Raw genomic sequence first — 21,499 nt, 5'->3', positions numbered from 1 at the left:
TGCTACATGTCCCGAGGTGTTTTCTTAATCTCTTACGTGAATATGATGCAAGGGTTGATAAAATGTTAAGTCACAAATGCCATAAAATCTTAAATAATAAGTCATTTGAAAATTTTTATACACCGATGCCTATATCGATTTTAAGTTTTGTCTTATAAATTGATTTTTAATACATGTATGTAACTATACAAGAAAGTAAGTGACTATAATAGTTGCATATCATTGAATATCATATACTCGTATATATATATATATAAATATATATATATATATATATATATATATATATATATATATATATATATATATATATATATATATATATATATATATATATATATATATATATATATATATATATATATATATATATATATATATATATATATATATATAACATTTTCAGCAGTGAAATACTGTGATTTATTTATTGAATAAAAGTGATATTCTCTCACAGTGTGAAAGGATACCAAAATGATATTCTCTCACAGTGTGAAAGGATATCAATGTAAATAAAAAATAATTTCTGACCTGCAATAAGATAGAGATAGTAACTAAACCATCTTGATAGAGCTAAAACTGCCAATTTCTTCCCAAATATGTTGCTAAAATACATGTTACAATGTTTTCAATGCTATGACGTCTCAACTGCTCAACTACGACGTCACAGCCTATGACACTGTGTTAAGAAAAGACAGAGGCAAAGGGAAAATCGAGGAAAATGTAATAAACAGAAAATTCAATGTTTTGTAGTTGGATATGGAATTTATTTCACTCGTGAGACAGGATTTTTTAAAATATATTTTCACTTGTGCTTCGCACTCGTGAAAATATAAAAAAAAATCCTGTCCCACTCGTGAAATAAATTCCATATCCAACTACAAAACATTGAATATCCTCTATATATACTACAAGAAATTTACAAAAATACTATTTTTATGTTTCAAATAAGTATTATACATATATTTCAATCAAATTCTAAGGTAGCCCGATCCTTAGGTTCTGAAAATCAGGCATTGAAAAATTAAGAATGCTCATAAAAATGTTTCTGAATTCTCAAAGTAATATGTATTTACCCACGGTAATTCTTCAAATTCATTTTTAAAGTTAATCATATTATATCGAGAGAATAAGTAAATCTCCAATAAATTTCCAGGAAATGCGAATAAAAATTCTTACTATGCATTTTCTAACTGAAAATTGATCATCAAATACATTTTAGGATGAACAAGATGTATTTGTGAAACATCGATGCCCCTGTATGGCAGCTTATGGCGAAGGTTAAAGTTTCTCAAATTCAAGTCAAAATCTAGGCCAAAAGATAAAAAAAGTTGGTACCCAAAGAAAGGTCTTTTTTTTTAGGAATATACCTGTGAAATTTGAAAGCCCTAGCTGCAACTGTTTATAAGTTATGGCAAAGGTTAAAGTTTTTTAAAAGTAAGTAAAACGTCAAGGTCAAAGTTGTTGGTATCCAAAGAAAGGTCTTGTCAGAAGGATTACATATGTGAAGTATGAAAGCCCTAGCACCAACCATTCAAAAGTTATGGCCAAGGTTAAAGTTTTTCAGAGTAGGTCAAACTCCTATGTCAAGGTCAAAGGGTCAAAGTGGTTGTTATCCAAAGAAAGGTGATGTCACAAGGATTACATATATGAAGTATGAAAGCCCTAGCATCAACCAATTTAAAAGTTATGGCCAAGGTTAAAGTTTTTCATAAGTAGGCCAAACTCCTAGGTCAAGGTCAAAAGGTCAAAGTGGTTGGTATCCAAAGGAAGGTCTTGTCACAAAGATTACATATGTGAAGTATGAAAGCCCTAGCTCCAACCGTTCAAAAGTTATGGCCAAGGTGAAAGTTTTCAAAAGTAGGTCAAACTCCTAGGTCAAGGTCAAAGGGTCAAAGAGGTTGATGTCCAGAGGAAGGTCTTGTCAGAAGGAATACAATTGTGAAGTTTGAAACCCCAAGCACCAACTGTTCAAAAGTTATGGCCAAGGTTAAGGTTTACAAAAGTAGGTCAAACTTCAAGGTCAAAAGGTCAAAGTTGTTGATATCCAAAGGAAGCTCTTGTTACAAGAAATACACATGTGAGGTTTGAAACTCCAAGCACCAACTGTTCAGAAGTTATGGCCAAGGTTAAAGTCTCATAAAATTTTGCGAAAGTGGGTCAAACTCCAAGGTCAAGGTCAAAAGGTCAAATATGATGGTACCCAAAGAAAGGTCTTGTCACAAGGAATATACATGTGAAATATGAAAATCATAGCTCCAACCAATCAAAAGTTATGGACAAGGTTAAAGTTGACAACAGACATACAGACAAACAGTCAGACAGGACAAAAACAATATACCCCCGGGATCTTTCGATCCGGGGGCATAAAAATTATAGGTATCCAGGCTTTTCAAGAAGATTTCATGATTTTCATACTTATATGGTACTTTAGTTTCCTCTATTTATTTCAGTCATTTTATAATGCATAGTGTTTAAAGCATTTCCTATCAATGCATAACACCATAATTTTTTTTAAAAAATTTCATATCGTGCAAATAAACATTGGTTCTAAGGCTAGTATAAAGGAAATTCGATTTTTTTAAATATGTATTTTTAAAAATACCTTTAAGGGGGGTACAAATATAACTTTTTATAAGACCGTCTCTAAGAACTTCAAAGAACATTGAATCACATTGAGACGCATAAAATAACAAGATGTGTTTGTGAAACACTGATGCCCCCGTATGGCAGCTTATGGCGAAGGTTAAAGTTTCTTCAAATGCAAGTCAAAATCCAGGCCAAAAGATAAAAAATGTTGATACCCAAAGAAAGGTCTTGTCTCGAGGAATACACCCAGATACAACTGTTCAAAAGTTATGGCCAAGGTTAAAGTTTTTTAAATAAAAGTCAAACGTCAAGGTCAAGGTCAAAGTGGTTGGTATCCAAAGGAAGATCTTGTCACAAGGATTACATATATGAAGTACGAAAGCCCTAGCATCAACCATTCAAAAGTTATGGCCAAGGTTAAAGTTTTTCAAAAGTAGGTCAAACTCCTAGGTAAAGGTCAAATGGTCAAAGTGGTGGTTGGTATCTAAAGGAAGGTCTTGTCGCAAGGATTACATATGTGAAGTATGAAAGCCCTAGCTCCAACCATTCAAAAGTTATGGCCAAGGTAAAGTTTTTCAAAAGTAGGTCAAACTCCTAGGTCAAGGTCAAAGGGTCAAAGTGGTTGATATCCAGAGGAAGGTCTTGTCACAAGGAATACACATGTGAAGTTTGAAACCCTAAGCACCAACTGTTCAAAAGTTATGGCCAAGGTTAAAGTTTTTCAAAAGTAGGTCAAACTCCTAGGTCAAGGCCAAAGGGTCAAAGTGGTTGATATCCAAAGGAAGGCCTTGTCACAAAGAATACACATGTGAAGTTTGAAACCCCAAGCACCAACTGTTCAGAAGTTATGGCCAAGGTTAAAGTCTCATAAAGTTTTGCAAAAGTGGGTCAAACTCCAAGGTCAAGGTCAAAAGGTCAAATATGATGGTACCCAAAGAAAGGTCTTGTCACAAGGAATACACATGTGAAATATGAAAGTCATAGCTCCAACCAATCAAAAGTTATGGGCAAGGTTAAAGTTGACAACAGACAAACAGACAAACGGACAAACAGACAAACGGACAAACAGATAAACAGACAAGCAGACAGACAGGACAAAAACAATATACCCCCGGGATCTTTCGATCCGGTGGCATAAAAATTGTTGCATAAAAAGATTTCAATTTCAAGCTTCATTTTGAGTCTTTTGGAATTAAACTATAAATTAAAGAGTTATCCTTCCTGGCTGAGGATCGGATATCCTTAAGGCAAAACACGACATTGATAGAGGCATTAGTATAAAAAAATTGACGTACGTACGATTCTTAGAATTGGTTGGCTAATTCTAATTGTTTTGTATTTGTGTTTTTGAGGAGATGGGGGGGGGGGGGGTACTGAATTATATGTTATATGAACAATATACCATTATGTACTTACTGTAATTACAACAATATTATATTTTTGTTATGAAGCTTGTTGAATTTAATGCATTTAACAGCGTAAGAAGACAACAACGGATAAAGCATAAATCAAATATTAAGTATTATTTTAAAAAATCTTCAAAATATACATTGGTATAATACATGTCGCGGTGTTTTTTTTGTGTAATCTCTTAGTTGAATAGGATGCAAGGGTTGGTAAAATGTTAAGTCACAAATGCCATAAAATCTTGAATAATAAGTCATTTTAAAAATTGTATACACCAATACTTATATCGATTTCAAGTAACGGATCAGTCCTCGTTTCTTGGAAATCTCCATCTCCTTCTAGGCAGTTTTAAAGAAAATTAGATATAGCACGTAGGATTCTTAGAATTTATTTTATAATTCAACTGTTATTTCTGTTTTGTTTGGCTTATTTTAATTGTTTTGTATTTGTGTGCTTGAGGAAGGGGGGGGGGGGTGTTTAACTTTATGTTATATACGAACAATATACCATTATGTAATTACTTAAGAAATAAGGTATCATTTTTAAGAGGGCTGGGTGGTCGTGGCCATTTTTAGACTATATTGATCTCCTTTAGAAGAAGAGCTCCATATAAAGATATACAAAAATGATCAAATTTTAAAACTAAAATGTATGATTTTTTTCTTTGCCAAATGATAGTTGACAGCTTAAGATATCATATCTAAAAAAAATAAGTTATAACTGATGGTTAATTCGTTGACCCCCCAACCTCCTTAAGGCTTTATGGTAAATTTGATCTCGTACCAACCCGTATTTATATCCCGATAGATGTTTAAAAATTATACCTTATTACTTATATTTACATTTGTGACTTATTCATATTTTATATTTGTCTGATTATAATCTTTAACGTGTGAAGTGTTTTATTTTTCAAACTCAACGGCACGTGTTTAATCCATTGATTGCGCGTCGACCCTACGTCACTGAGAAATTACGTCGAACGTTTATGACGTGAGGAACCCGTGGATACATATTGCTTTCAATAGTATTATATAAAGGAGAGCATTTGCAAATGTAAATGTTGTAATTACAACAATATTATATTTTTGCTATGAATTGAAGCTTGTTGAATTTAATGCATTTAACAGCGTAAGAAGACAACAGCAGCCAAAGTATAAATCACCTATTAAGTATTGTTAAAATCTTCAAAATATACATTTGTGTGCTACATGTCCCGGGGTGTTATTTTAACCTCCCCATGTAAATATGTTAGTATAATCAAGCATTGTAATGGCACATTTTACTCAGTCTTAGATTAAAATTGAAATAGGAGTGGGCAGCAGGTGTAAAGCCTCCAATGGTACAAAGTCTGAATAATTATATCAATTGAAACATGTTGTGATTGATTGAAGAAAATAACGCGATTTCCTTATGTTTACACTCTATTAAGAAAATAAAAGCACCTAAACCTAGATAAACAATCTTCTCTAGACCAATTAAAAACCTACATGCAGGCTTCAAAACAGTTAAGTGATACGAATCTTCATTGAGTTGCGTTGAATGAATGAAGATTGAATGAATTGCTTTAAAAAATCCTGTTTTCACATTGAATCCCCATCCCCTCCCCTTTAATTTTTTTTTCGAAATCAAGCTCACTTTTACAATTCAATGATATTCCGTAATAACATTTATAAAGATACATTTTTCTTGGATGAGTTCATAGTTTTAAAATGCAGGTAATTTTTTTTTAAAACTTTATAATCAAGTCTAAAAATATCTCACGAAGACGGAGGGTGTGGGTGGGAGTAGAGCGTCGGCTTCTTACACTTAATATGCGTTCGTATGAAAAAGTTTATATTTAATCATTACATTAATGAAAAACATTGTAACTTGAACGAATTGTTATATAGTTCATAAATCATAATAAGCAATTTTAATAACATGCCGTCTTAGCCAAATTCTCGTTACAAAACATGATCAATCTTAAGGTATGGAGTTTTAATCCAAGTGACATATACAACATACCAAAACAAAAGCATTTATTTTTGTTAATATTTGCATGTTTCTATTCATTTTCAGGAGTTTAATTACAATGTACATCTCCAAATACCAATATTAAGAAAACTTGTGTTGTAAAATTGACGTCATCTCGCCTACTATGAGGTCATATTCTATCACTGACCTGCCTATTGATTATATAGTGAAAATGCATAATTTCTTTGAAAATATTCTTTTCTGCTCCTGGTTATAAAGCAAAGATGTCACAATATAAACGCAAGGGTTAGAGTCAAAGGAATCTCGGATTAGGGGTTTATTGGATTGGTCTGTGTTGAATCTAAAGTGAAAATGCATCGTTTCTTTGAAAATCTTTTCTGTCCCTGGGCATCTCGAAGGCAAATTAACACAGTAAACTTTTAAAAAGCAATGGTTTTTAAACCAGATTTTTGAAATTCTGAACCATTTGGTCAAGTGTTCTGGTTCTGGCCAGGGCTCTATTACTTTGCATTCTACTGAGAGAAGTTATTCCACTTTGCCATTCACGTTTGATATTTAATCACTAGTTGTAAGTAATGTATTTATAAAGGTTAACAGAATAAGAGAATTATGCAAGAATTTGTATTGTACAATACAGAAAAGTACTTTCCCAGTTTTAATGATGAGGTAGACTTGTAATTAATAGATAAATAAAAATAAGACAAAAAAAACTTATTTATTAAATGTTCTTCAAAGACCAAGAGAGACCAATGTTAGAGTTTGTAAAATAATTCTGAAGAACCGTTGTTTTGATAAATAAATTGTCTGCATGGTGATAATGATGAGGTCAAGAACTGCTACTGAGTACGATACTACGCTAATTTTCGTTGATCCTGGTCATTCTATTTCTCTTGGGTTTGTGCAATAAAGCTTCATCTATCAATTTATTTTATACTTTTAAGGATCCTCTAAATTGTTGTATTATATTCAGGTGACCGTTAAGGCCCTTGGGCCTCTTGTTTGTATGTTTTGTATTTTATTTTTACTTAGATTTTTTGGAGCCCCCCCCCCCCGCCCTTTTTGAAACCGTTGCTACGGGCCTGCTTTGTTAGTATATATACGTCACTGGAGCCATAGAATTATTTTCACATCGGGTTCGGAGTACTTAGTCTATTATTAAACCGAAACTTGCGACTTCCGTTATGTCGAGGCAGTTGTAGTCGGTGGTAATCGTTACGGCCGTAGAATTTTAAGCATTTAGGCATATTCTCTCACTATTTACAAGAAAATAGGTAAGAAAATTGAAAATAGATCTTTGTTTTAATGCAAGATCGAGGTTAATCTGTGCATGTTTGATTGCTTTTATTTGGGTTTGGAAAATGGGTCCGAGGCTATCCGCACGACGTGCTAATCAGGTCCAGCACAATCTCTTGATTTAGCTATATAGCTTGAAAAAGCTATATAGCTTTATGAACCTATTCAAAATAGCTTGATAAAGCTATTTATGTGCAGTTTTTCAGAAAAATGTGTTTTGTAAGAAATAGACAAAAAGTCGCAAGTATTTGACTATTCATATATGTACTATGGGCTATCAAAACAACAAACTAATTCAAAGATGGTTCTAACATTGCAGCATTTGAATACTTTTAAGCAAAAGATGAATTTCCATTGTTTGAGTAACTGTACACTACTTTGTGTGCGTTGAGGCATGGATAAGTATGATTACTTCTCATTGTACTGAATTATTACCAATCAATTATCTTGTTGACCATAATTGGCCTCTTTTATAATTTCAATGAAGAAGTAACTGTATCAATTGCTTTATATAGCCCCAAAACTTTTAGAACTTTGAGTACAAAGTCTCTTAAGGAGACGTAATTTGATGAGTGATTTTTACATGCATTATTTTCAGAAGAGTTCAAGGTTGAATATTATCACTGCACCAAGGTGCGACTTTTTGTGCATGCTGAGAAAATAACACATTTAAGAAAAAAGTGTGATAAAGTAGCTAAATCAAGCTATTCTGAATAGCTTAATAAAGCTATATAGCTTTTTCAAGCTATATAGCTAAATCAAGAGATTGTGCCGGACCTGCTAATTACCGATTATATCCACAGGACAATCGTGCCAATTGCTTGTTATCCGAATTACAGTCGTGCTTATAGCGAAGACTTTTTGCACGACAAATATTAAAAAAAAATTAACAACAAAGAATAGTTAAATATTTATATTATGTATAATTTTTTTTACTTACCGTTTTGCTATGGACGAATTTTTGTAACTTAGTAAATATTTTAAACCTTTCAACGCTTTTGGACTATTTTTATCGTTTCTGCATTGCCCTAACAATTAAAATGTGGCATGAAAGAAAGCATAATGAACATTTACATACATATTTAATTTTTAAGATGTTAGTCATATCAGGGACCTATATATCGCCAAACCCTCTAGCTCCTTCATTAACCTAACTCCATCACTTTTGGGAAACTCCGCGCTGTTTGTAAACAATTGCGATTGTGACGTCATTTTTTACATGCTGAAAATCTACAATCAGTTGCCGAGAAATTATGACAGTCAAGTTCAAGAATGCGTCAAAATAAATAACAATTACACGTGATCTATTTTACCTATCAAATTTTATGTGAAATCAGTAAGAATTTTTTCCTTCATGTGCTATTCCATCGATACCTCCAACATGTGCGTTAATATGCTCATTTTTACATGTCAGTCGTATTTATGAAGGTCTTTGACAAAAGATTAATAAGACATACCATACTGTAAATGGCTAAAAATATTTTATTTTTCATCTCAATTTGCCCTAATACGCTACACGTTGAAGATAATGTAGCGTGACGTTTTTACATATAAAATTCGTTATATTAATGTTATTTTTGTTGTTGTTGATACTTTTCCTAAAATACAATTTAATACTATTTTTAAACTTCAAAACTAATTTCCTATGTTTACAAGTTTAAGATGAAGGGAGAAAAAAACCAAAGTGGAAAAAAATTATAATCAATTCATTGACATATTGTAGAGGGCCCTGGTGACGGAGTTAGGGTTCATTGAATGTAATGTACACGGATGTGATACGCGTTTTATATATAGAAGTTTTGTACAAGCCCAATAACTAATTTTTTAAAAATTTATTTTATTGCGCACAAGAAGTTGCACTCGGTTCTGGATTTATTTGTCCAAATTCTTACCTCAACTGCACAAAAGCTTGATTTCAAAAAATTCCTTAGACCACTACTCTTGTAGTTGACATCTTTACGTAGCCCTTTTGGCCGAATTGTCTAGCCACCCAAAATAGCAGTATTAACAGGCGAAATTTTGGATGGTCTTAATTTCAGGCCCAGGAGGGCTATTAACAACGGTTATAGGAAATGTTTTGATGTGGGAATAGTGCAAAAATGTGTTAGGAACACACAGTCAGTAATATTTTAAGATTGCAGTTTAAAGATACAGAGAAATAAATCGAGAAACAGCCCACTTTTTTGTGCGCAATAAATATACAGTTTTTTCTATGGGTGGCAATGTAGCTCTCCGGTCTGTCAATTTTTGTTTCCGGAGGGCTACAGTTCTGCAGCTACGTTCATTACTAAGTGTAGCAAACAAGAAACAAATCAAAAAAAAAATTGAGAGAGTAACCTGGGGTGTTTTCCGCGCATGGTGAGTGACGGAGTTTGGCAGGGCTCGACATTAACTTTTTTCCCTACTTGTTTATTCGGACAAGTGACCAAGACATTTACTTGTCCGAACTTCAACTTTAATTGTCCGAAAATTTTTCAATAAAGATCTAATACTGTCAACTTGAAAACCAGTGTTTGAAACTCACTGTAAAATTAGACAGACATGCAGGACTGACTGCTAGTAAAAGTTGTCAGCCCTGCCAAAGATCTACTTGCCCGAGAAAAAAATTGTCTTTTATAAATTTGTTTTTTTACGATAATGTGACTGGAAACCAGGTCACCATAACTTCAAACCAGAATCTATAGACTGATGAATTCTTCCTATTGGCTTGTTAAACTTTGCTACCGATACTATTACTTGATATGAAAAAGATTTATCAAATATATGAATTTTAATTATCGAAAATTTTAACACGTCCATATGGGGCGTCAGTACATGCAAATTTGGTCGCCCACTGCAAAATTTGTGTGTCTCGGGCGGTCGGGCACACGGTTATTTCAAACACTGTTGAAAACTAAAATAAAGTCCATTAAACATGACATGTGCTTGATTTGTTCGTGATGTTATTGATAAATACAACAAACACATAAAACAAATTAAATTTTATCTAACAACAACAAGTTAACCTGTCAACATCAAACAGAATCCAAACTTTGTTAAGTTTGTAAGTTCCATGCCTTTTCAGTAGTATGCAATTAGTGAACTTCAATCCCGATCAAATGTGAATCAAAGTCCGGTTTTTATGTAGGGCTTCCGTCTTGAAACTACCTATTAACTTTCAACAGTCGTTCTTTTTATTATTTAGATACTTCTTTACATTAAAATGCACTTGTCCAATCGGACAAGTGCCCAGCAATATTCACTTGTCTGTAATTTTTTTTCAATGGTACCGGACATGTGGACAAGCGTTAATGTCGAGCCCTGTTTGGGTAGTAGGGAATACTAAGATTTTTCTCTGTTTAGCGTCCACCCATCTTTCAAAACCCTACCTACCTATTCACAAAAAACACACAAGCCAGAAAATAAAAGGCATAAAAATGACATCATTCAAAGGATTTGATTTATTTCATTTATTTTTCACATAGCAAAATGAAGGTATTACCGGTAAATGCTTATAATATACCTAATATGACATATTGTTGACAAATGTTAAGAGAAATTGACAGAATTCAAAGATTTTGACCAGAATATTCAATTTCAGGACTCCTGATTTTTTTTTTCCTGATATGGGTGTCAAAAACCAAGGCGCACACAGATACTAAACATAAAAAAATCTTGTAATGTCCTTACCGAAGTTATTCGCGCAATGGTCGTCTGATTGCTTAAGATATCCGCATGATAGTCATGCTGAAAACGAAGGGCTTTTTGCATGACAAATTATAAAAAAAACTAGATGAGATCTCGTTGCGAGCAACGAGTAGGTCTTCCGTCCGATTTTTCGATAAGAGGAGAAATGATTTTGACTATGATCTTTGTTCAAAGATAATAATATATACACTTCCCTAATTAGATTTCATTCTATTGATTTATATAACAAAGAGCTATAGATGACAGGCTTTTAGCCCCTCTAAGCCACTAGTTTGAGGGGTCAGCCCCTTTTTCTTGATATCAACTGAAAGGTCTTGTGAATTTGAAGACTTTTTGTTCAACAACTATTCAGAGATTTCTTTTTGTTGTGGAGATATGCTGGACGGAAATATTTAGGGGCCATCCCTCCAAGTCCTCAATGGAGCCGTTTGACAAAAACTGAAAGGGTGCATATTGTTTAGAACATTATTCTGACTATCTTTTGTTCAGCATTGCATATCAAAATATTCCCCCTTTTCGAGATATAAATCGTCAAAGATTTAGCATTCTGGCCCCTTGTGACCCCTTATTACGTAACATATGATCAGAATCTTATCATATATTGTTGTAAATCGTTAAGATAATCATCTTTGCTTCAGTAATGTGTTACAGATTATTGATCATTAAAGAGTTATAGATGAAAGACTTTTGGCCCCTCTAAGCCCCTAATATGAATGGTCAGCCCCCTCTTCTTGATATCAAATGAAAGGTCTTGTGATTTTGAAGACTTTTTGTTCAACAACTATTCAGAGATTTCTTTTCGTTGTGGAGATATGCTGAATGGAAATATTTAGGGGCCACCCCTCCAAGTCCTTAATGGGGCCGTTTGACAGAAATTGAAAGGGTGGATATTCTTTAGAACATTACTCTGACCATCTCTTGTTCAGTATTGCTTATCAAAATATTCCCCCTTTTCGAGATATAAATCGTCAAAGATTTAGCATTCTTGCCCCTTGTGATCCCTTATTACGTAAAATATGATAAGAATCTTATCATATATTGTTGTAAATCGTTAAGATAAACATCTTTGCTTAAGTAATGTGTTACAAATTATTGATTGTTAAAAAGTTATAGATGAAAGACTTTTGGCCCCCACTGAGCCCCTATTTTGAGGGGTCAGCCCCCTCTTCTTGATATCAAATGAAAGGTCTTGTGATTTTGAACAGTTTTTGTTCAACAACTATTCAGAGATTTCTTTTCGTTGTGGAGATATGCTGAATAGAAATATTTAGGGACCACCCCTCCAAGTCCTTAATGGGGCCGTTTGACAGAAATTGAAAGGGTGCATATTATTTAGAACATGATTCTGACCATCTTTTGTTCAGTATTGCTTATCAAAATATTCCCCCTTTTCGAGATATAAATCGTCAAAGATTTAGCATTCTGGCCCCTTGTGACCCCTTATTACGTAACATATGATAAGAATCTTATCATATATTGTTGTAAATCGTTAAGATAAACATTTTTGCTTCAGTAATGTATAACAAAATATTGATCGTTAAACAGTTATAGATGAAAGACTTTTGGCCCCTCTGAGCCCCTAACTTGAGGGGTCGGCCCCTTTTTCTTGATATCAAATGATAGCACTTAGCATTCTGCACAACTTTTGTTACATATCTTTTAACAAAATATTTACAGGTATAAAGATATGATAGAAAACTTGTCAAATTTTGCGAGATACTTGTGAGCCTATTTTTCGAGCCCAGGCGAGCTTTGGTGCCTTTTGCCCTGGAAAGATATGGACGCAAAAAAGCATATCTACAATCCCTCCTCTACCTTCACTGAGAATCTCAACTCAATATCTTTATTCGTTTTGGAGTGATTACCAGGACAAGCCGACCCTCTGAAAATCAGATAATTGTCTATATCTCACGACCGGAAGTGACGTCATAAATATAAAAAAATTCCAATAAGGTTCAGATCAATATCTATCAGATCTGAAAGTTTCATGAAAATCGACTGAGTCGTTTCCGAGAACTCGCGTGCACAAAATCGGTAAGAAAAAAAAAGAATAATAATAATAATAATAGGGAAAAAGAAACCGAACAAAAACAATAAGGTCTTCCGTTGGAGACGGAAGACCTTAACAAGTAATAATGATATCTTTATATTATGTATAAAATTTTTACCTACTGTTTTGCTATTTTACATATTAGACTGCTACAAAATTGTGAACTTACTCCTTACTCATCAGTAATTCTTAAATCATTCAGAGGCTACAGTATTTTATTCTTAACATTAATTAACATACAGTTTGCAAAATTGTGATTACAATTTTTCATAAAATTAGAGAGGTTGAGATTTCATAAGTGTACGTGTATGGGTACCTCTAGTAGGGGAATTCCCTAAATTCCTCACATATTACATCATCAGTTTTAGTGTTGACAAGTTTTCTACATGTTCCTACAACTTGTAGAATAGCATCTACATGTAAGTGTAAATTTGTAGCTTTTATATAAATTAAAATTAGTCAATTTATGTGTGAAAATGTGATTGTTGTACATTATTCAGGATGTTTAGTTTCAGGAGCATTTATTTTAACCATGTTTTGTTTACTAACTGAAGTCAAACTGATGTCACAAAATTACTAAATAGTTGAAACAGAAACACCAATTGCAGTGTACACGTTCACGTTACATGTCAGTAAGATCTCAACAGACAAATTATATTTTTTGTATGTCAAAGTATATGTACAAGTTCACATATGCGAACAAGTTTAAGATCTCAACTCCTCAATTTACGGCAAATTTCTATTCATAATATGGCACTCCTTTCAAAGGAAGACTCTTAAGTTTTTGCTACACGATCATCTTCAGTGCATTTTTTAATATCAAATATTAACTTTAAGGACAAGTTAATAATTTAGAATTTTTTGTTTAGATTATTCAGTACACGTAAGTGGAATGGATAAATGATGTACTTTAGAGATTATTCCACCGTGAATAGATTAAATGATTATTTATGACAAATTTTTTTTTACAGATGTGCTCCTTTGATGCATACTATCTTGGTGTACATATCAAAGTTGATATAATTATTTTTTAAAGTACTTCAACCCCTTTTTTATCTTCAATCACAAGTCAAAAATATGCAAAATACCATTACCTACAAAGCATGTTGCATTATGAAGTTAAATGCTTCATCATTCTGTCCATTATTATGTAATCAGCTAAAAATACTATTGGTTGATGCTTGTTTATAAAATTGTCTTTCTTAAGAGCATTTATTATAGGAAGATCTTATATGGCCCATGTACATGTGACCTCTGACAAAAAGGATTTTGAGGCTGAGCAACTGTACTTTTATGTTACAGAAAACCTGTTTTCAAGTCTTTCCATTACATAATTATGTCTATAAACAGGGTTCTTCAAGTACTCACTTGTTGTTTGATCCTATATATATATTGCTAGAGTTGTTGATGTCCCCTGACAACATTTTAATTAACTTCATGTTTATTTTTTCACATGAGTTCTGATTTTTATTTTTATACTGACACTAAGTTTGGGTATATTGTTGTTATCCTTGTCCATCTGTTTCTTGCAATATCTTCTCACTCAAACTCCTTTTACATTTTAAGAAGTAGTCTATTCATTTTTTTTGGAACATGAATGATGTTGTCTTGTAGAAGTGCAGTAAGGTTTTGGAATTTTCATTTAAATCCTGGGAGCCATTTGGCGTTGAAAAATGATGTTTTTTTCCCCAGAAAAACCTGGTTCCCCAAACTCCTCTTACATATACATGTACCCAGTAGCTAAATCATCTTTTGGAATATGATTGGTGTTGTTCCATAGATGTACAATAAGGTTCTGGAGATTTCATTTTCTTCCTTGGGGCCGGTTGGGTGTGTGTTTGTGTGTATAAAACAACATTTTTTTTTTTTACAAAATCCTAGTTCCATCAATCCAAGAACTCTAACATTTTACACTAGCCATATCATCTTTTGGGATATGATTGATGGTGTCCTATAAATGTGCAATAAGGTTTCAGAATATTCATTTCCATCCTGGGGGCAAATAAGGGGTCTAAAAATGATGTTTTTCTACAAAAACCTGGTTCTTAGAACTTCTACTACATCTTATGAAGTAGCCTAATCATCTTTTGGAATATGATCAGTAATGTCCTGTAGATATGCAAAAAGCTTTCTGAATTTTCATTTTCATCCAGGGGATCAACTAGGGGCCATAAATGCTGATTTTCTACAACAATGCCCATGAGCCTGAATGATCACCTGGGTGTAATACAACCTTCAAACCTTTATCTGATCCCACATTAGTTAAGATCAATTAAGTGACAATTCAACCATACCTTAATAAGTAAAATAGAACTTTTAAAGATATATCGATCAATTAAAAGAGGGGTTGAGGGAAGACCCTGGGGCACCTGCTTAACCTACTCTTTAATGAGCAGTAAGAAAATACATATGGCATGGGGTTGGGATCTCAAATATTTTCAAGATACATGACCATTTCTAATATGTGGGGTTGGGAATGACCTCAGGGGCACATGTTCAACATAATATGCTGTGTATCTTTGCATAGGTGTGGGGAATTCAATTGTTTTAAAGATATTTGAACAAGTGTAAAATGAGGGGCTAGGGATGACCCCTGTTATATGAGCACTTGCCTAACTTTATAATCAATGCATCGTGACATTTGGCGACAAGATTATACATTGTTTTTTTTTGGGGGGGGGGGGAAGGATCTAGATTATTTTGAAGTTATCAGGTTGTTAAGACCATTTATCAAATAAGGGGTTTGGGGGGTTAGGTGGGGATGAGCTTGATGGTACTTATTTAACCTACCACTCAGTTCATTGTGACATGAGCACTCAGCAGGAAGAAAATAAAGAGGGAGTCTCTCAACCATTTTCAAAACATCCGACCATTTTAATTTCCTTTGAGTGGGGATGAAGCCTTCTCCCTCCTGGGGACTTTTTACTTAAGAAATGCTTGTTATTACATGTACTATGCATTCAATTTTTCAACTAGATCCTCAATAAAGTTTTAATGTTCACCAAAATCACCAAACGCTCAAAATTATTTTTTGTTTTGACAGCAAATTCAACAACTTCCAGCTAGGGACTGAAAATCTGAAACACCTTTCTTTTTTAGCTGGAACTAGAGCTTAATTTTTTCTGCCCAATAAATATACAAATTTTTCTATGGGTGGCACTGTAGCTCTCCATTCCGTCAATATTTTTTTTTCATAGAGCTACGATTCTGCAGCTACTTTCTTTTCACACAAAAACCTTCTTTCCAAAACACCTCTTTAAAAGAATTTACCAGTACTTCATTAAATTCTTTATTTTCAGACTGGTACTAGTAATGAATTTATTATATGAAATACTCATACAAGAGCAGGGATGGTCATGAACTTTCAGCATAGATATCAAATCCCATTTATGATTTTCACATGCCAAGGGTTTTTGATTCACTCCACTCCCAACAAACTTCAATAGAGGAGTGGGTCAAAAATCTTTGGCTTGCAAATATGATCAAATCCCTTACCACATACTAGGAATACTAATTTGACAGGTTCAGATTGATTATTATAAACCAAAAACTAAAGTTTACCAGTACTTTTCATTTGCCTTTGAAAATGTTTCCTACATGTACATAAATGTATAACTTAATAAAAGTCTAACATTTCCAATGTTACATGTATACTGAGCAGTTCAAAATAATAATTGATATTTGACCAGTGAGTAAGATATTGGACCTGTAAATCACTGTGACATTTTTTACGTTACACTGTAGGCTGGATCTGCTTTATTTTAATATTTGCATTTGAAGGTTTCAGAGTTAGAAAATTAACCAGGTTAAATCCACAGTGCGGGTAAACGGAATTTAAATCAATTATTGCAAACACAAAAACCAGTGCAAGATATGTAAAAATAAAAAAAATAAAAGATATGATAACTACCGGTAAACATTTATTGACTGTGTTCTTGGGCAAAATGGATTTTGTTGATCCCGCAAACCAAACACGTTGCCCTTGAACCCAGTCAATAAAAGAATAAAGATAGATGCAGAGTCCCTCACAGTTTTAGGTCACCACCTGAGTCACTCAGTTTCCCTATTCAGGGTTGTCCCTAAGACGCGTGGGCCGAGGAATTTCCCCACTTATAATGACGTAATATACCAGTTACTCTGGTATTCCCTCTCATTCCTCTGTTAAAGGAGGAACTCGAGATCCACTTCTACTTTCTAGCTCACCTGAACCGAAGGCTCAAGTGAGCTTTTCTGATCAAAATTTGTCCTTTGTCTGTCGTTGTGGTCCTCGTCATTGTAGCTAACTTTTCACAATTTCATCTTCTTTTCCAGAACCACTGGGCCAATTTCAACCAAACTTAACACAGGGTATCCTTGGGTGAAAGGGATTCAAATTTGTTCAAATGAAAGGCCACACCCTCTTCCAAGGGGAGATAATAACAAAATAGTGAAAAATTAATGGCATCTTTTAAAAATCTTCTTCTCAAGAACCAATGGGCCAGGAAAAATGAAACTCATGTGGAATCATTGTCAGGTAGTGTTGATTCAAATTTGTTCAAATCATGACCCCCGAGGGTAGGGTGGGGCCACAATGGACAATCAAAGTTTTGCATGGGAATATATAGGAAAAATCTTTAAAAATCTTCTTCTCAGGAACAACTAAGCCATGATTGGACATATTTATGTGAAAGCATCCTCAGGTGGTGTAGATTCAAGTCTGTTCAAATCATGACCCCTGGGGGTAGAGTGGGGTCACAATGGACAATCAAAGTTTAACATAGGAGTACATGTACATGTATATAGGAAAAATCTTTAAAAATCTTCTTCTCAAGAACAATAAAGCCATGATGGTCATATTTATATGGAAGCATCCTCAGGTGGTGTAGATTCAAGTTTGTTCAAATCATGACCCCTGGGGGTAGGGTGGGGCCACAATGGAAGTTTAAACTTGCAGGGAAAAAAGCCACAATTAGTCATAGAAATATGTAAGCATCCTTAGTTATTGTAGATTCAATTTTCGTTCAAATCATACCCCCCCCCCCTTTTAGGGATAGGTCGGGACCACTTATGCATTTAAGCTTTTCAATACTGAACTGATTTTTGCTTTTTTTGCTTTTTTCCTAGCCAGAGTACTCAGGTGAGTGATGTGGCCCATGGGCCTCTTGTTTAATGTCCCCTGCTATTTTAATTCTTAGGGACAACCCTGCTTATTGCTACATGTATCTGTTTTCATCTGTCATGAGTGTGTATTCTGTTGTTCATTGACATTTGAAAATTTTTAGCTTTTCTGGAAAGACTGAACCAATTTCAACCAACTTTGGCATATAGTATCTATGGGCCAAAAAATTGTGAATTTTATGATCTCAACCCAACCACCCCCCCCTCCCCCTCCCCTTTCTCTCCAAGGGATGGGGTCAAAACCACAAAATACTGAAGATCACTAAATTTTCATTACACCTTATTTGAGATAGTCATTAACTCATTAGCGAAATAAAATTATCGCAAATTGTTTATTGGTCGTAGACTGTATAATCTTAATATTCTTAAGGAATACTAATATATGCGAGAATAAAATTTTCGCATGCACACTATCTCGCGTAATTATGCGAAAATAAAGTTCTCCAATTAAAGTGATTTATAGTGCATGCAATCCTCAAAAATGTTATAAAATAATTCTTTACTCCTGGACATTAAGCAGTCTAAATATTGGCATGAATATGATGAGCATTTAGCCCTCTATCAGAATTGTGAAATTCATGGGTTCTGGTGTTAGGGTGGGCCCTTTTGAATATATATTGAAAATGAATTAATTCTGGAAAATCTGTCTCTCTGTTCATGGTAATTAGCAGAAAAACTAAGTGCATATTTGATGAGCAAGGGTGCCTCTTCCAACTTTGGGAAACTCAAGGGCTCTGGTCCTGGACAGGGCTCATTTGATCATGTGGGGAAATTTTAATTTGTTATATACTGAATAAATTGCCATTCTGTGAATCCTTTACAGAGTTGTAAGATACTCAGGTGACCATTAAGGCCCTTAAACCTTTTGTTAGAAAATAAACCTGTTGCTGGCAGGTCACAGCTTTTATCTGCTACTTATGTCAATAATGGTTTTGTTTGATTTTCAGGAATCAAAAATGCAGTCAGATCGTGCCTTTCATAACTTCCATTGGCCTGACATTGGATTTACTACGAATTCCAAACAGGACGATGTCATGCTCTATAAGGTACCAAAACCAGAGACAAAAAGGTTAAATCCAAAAAGGCGAAAGAAAGCAAGAGAAAAAGCTCGCATAGAGAAATTGAAGCAATACACAGGTTATTCTTCCAGTTTTGTCAGTGCTGGTCAAACTTTGGATGGAGGATATAGCTACTCTGGAGAACAAACTGAAATGCCAGAGAATGAAGACAACAGCTTAAATATCAGCCATCAAGAGGTGGAAAATAGTTCTAATCCTGATGGAAATCAAGCAGAAGTCTCAAACCCATCAACAGTACGGGAAGAGATTCAGAAAAATGCAGATGCTAGCAGCAATGTCCAAGAAATAAAGGAACCCACATCTCAAGAGGATAGACACATGGCAGCCTTGATTGTGCGTATTCTTGCGGACAATAATTATAAGTTGGATGCAGAGGACTTGCAAGATAAAGTCAACATGGAACCATTTCCCTCTGGTTTCAATGACACTGAAGCTTTTGTCGAGTTCTTGAAACGTTTTAAAGATGTATTTTATTTCAACAATTCGGAGACATCGGTGGTGTCAGTTGAAGTCGGATTGCTGGTGAATTTAGAAATCTGTCTTCCTCACACAGGTGGATACTGTAAGGGAGATTGCAATGAACTTCACCTCTGCAAATTTTTTGTTTTAAATGCCTGTGAAATTTGGAATTGTAAATTTGGCCATGACTACGAGACCCCTCACAATCAGAGAGTGCTCGAGTCCCACTTCATGCAGTATTTGTATCCCGAACAGGTGAATTCCTTGCTTAGAGCATTGGTGAACAGGAAAGGAGTGACCGTACCGGGTATATGCCGCTATTACAATAGTTCTCTGGGATGTCGTAACACTGAGACTTGCCCTTATCTACATGTTTGCACCTACGTTGCCGAGACTTGTAGATACTATCCGTTTTGTAAATTTTCTCATAACCTGTTAGATGTGCAGCCAAGAAGTCTGTTATGGAAATACGGCATCAATATGAATTATGTCAAGAAAGAAGATGTTTTCAAAGTCCTTTTGAAATCAGCTGTTACAGATAACCAAAATGCAGATAACAAGAAAACAATTAAACAAGTTACAACAGGCCTTGTCAAAAAACCCCTTGGAGAGACAGCAGCCTCCATAGCCAAGTCTGTAGAAAGCACTTTGCCATACCAGTGGAAGCCCATTGGTGATGAAAATGCCTCTGGAAACTGGAATGAGTTTACAACAGAGGAAAGTAGAATCATTCATCTAAATTTGATGAAGTATAAGAAAGCATATGAGAGATACTTGAAATTCAAAAACTATTCCACCACTTTTGGAGAGAAAAAGTAAGTATTGTTTTGAATACTGAGATTTATTACATGTATAATTGATGTCATAGAACAATTAAGTAATTTTTATGCTGTGTTATACCATGCTGAAAGTGGATTTGCTTTAAGGAGACGTGCACAGAAATGTTCCAACTGGGGATAAACTTTTTCTTAAGGAAATGGAGAGGGCTTAATCTATCATGTTAAATTCTGAACTGGCTGGGATAATGGGGTAAAGATCAGATACACCCTTTATTTAAACCAGGGCAGCAAAATTGGGGAAATATGATGTTTTATTCAGTGATAAAATGTATGTTTAATACATTCATTTTAAACCGTATGTTCCTGAAGTTTCTTTGTTACATAGTTTGTTCTACTTTTTTAAAACATGACTAAATATACTGGATTTTTAAAAAAAAATTTTTATTCAATTTTAACCTTTTAGGCTGTCAATAGATTTCTCAAAGATGGAAGGTGTTATTGAAAGTGACTCCACTAGCCAGACTGTTGCTCTGAAAAAGATGTCTAAAGAAGAGATAGAACAAAGCAATCAGAATTGAGGCACTTGACAGATCATCTTGAAGATTTTTTTTTAAAATTTAATTTCAATATTTTATGTAGTTCTGAGAAAGAGAAGAGAAAAATAAATAAAGAAAAGACGGAATTATAAAAAAGAAAGTAATTTATGTTGTCTCAGGATAGATTGACCTACATTGTAAGTTGATTTACAACTTTTATTACATTTTCAACAGTGTAATACTGTAATTTATGTACTGAATAAAAGTTATACTTGTCACACTGTGAAAAAATATCAAGATGATATTTTTTTTCACTCTGAAAAATATCAAAAGTGCATCAAAACTCGAGATTTTCCTTCCCTTCACGAAGAGTACATGTACTAGTGTTATGAAAAATACGTGGTACTCCCTAGCCTGTTATAAGATACCGGTAAGAAGAGAGAGACTAAAACTGCTGAAGTTCCTCCAAATATATGTTGTTTAAAATTT

At 34.0% G+C, this 21,499-nt stretch overlaps 1 protein-coding gene across 1 annotated transcript; it reads left to right on the top strand.

Annotated features, from left to right (window-relative positions):
* The first annotated feature begins 7,157 nt into the window (after positions 1-7,157).
* Positions 7,158-21,248, top strand: LOC133194708 (uncharacterized). The gene is made up of 3 exons (XM_061330618.1): positions 7,158-7,241; positions 19,105-20,510; positions 20,938-21,248. Exons 2-3 carry the CDS (start codon positions 19,114-19,116, stop codon positions 21,050-21,052), a joined length of 1,512 nt encoding a protein of 503 aa, XP_061186602.1. The 5' UTR covers positions 7,158-7,241; positions 19,105-19,113; the 3' UTR covers positions 21,053-21,248.
* The last annotated feature ends 251 nt before the right edge of the window (positions 21,249-21,499 follow it).

Source organism: Saccostrea echinata, unplaced genomic scaffold (assembly GCF_033153115.1).
Source record: "Saccostrea echinata isolate AGI-Se365-2 ecotype Australia unplaced genomic scaffold, CSIRO_AGI_Sech_v1 ptg000029l, whole genome shotgun sequence".
NCBI classification, from domain to species: domain Eukaryota; kingdom Metazoa; phylum Mollusca; class Bivalvia; order Ostreida; family Ostreidae; genus Saccostrea; species Saccostrea echinata.
Note: the sequence above shows the minus strand (reverse complement) of the source record. Positions and strands in the feature narration are given on the sequence as shown.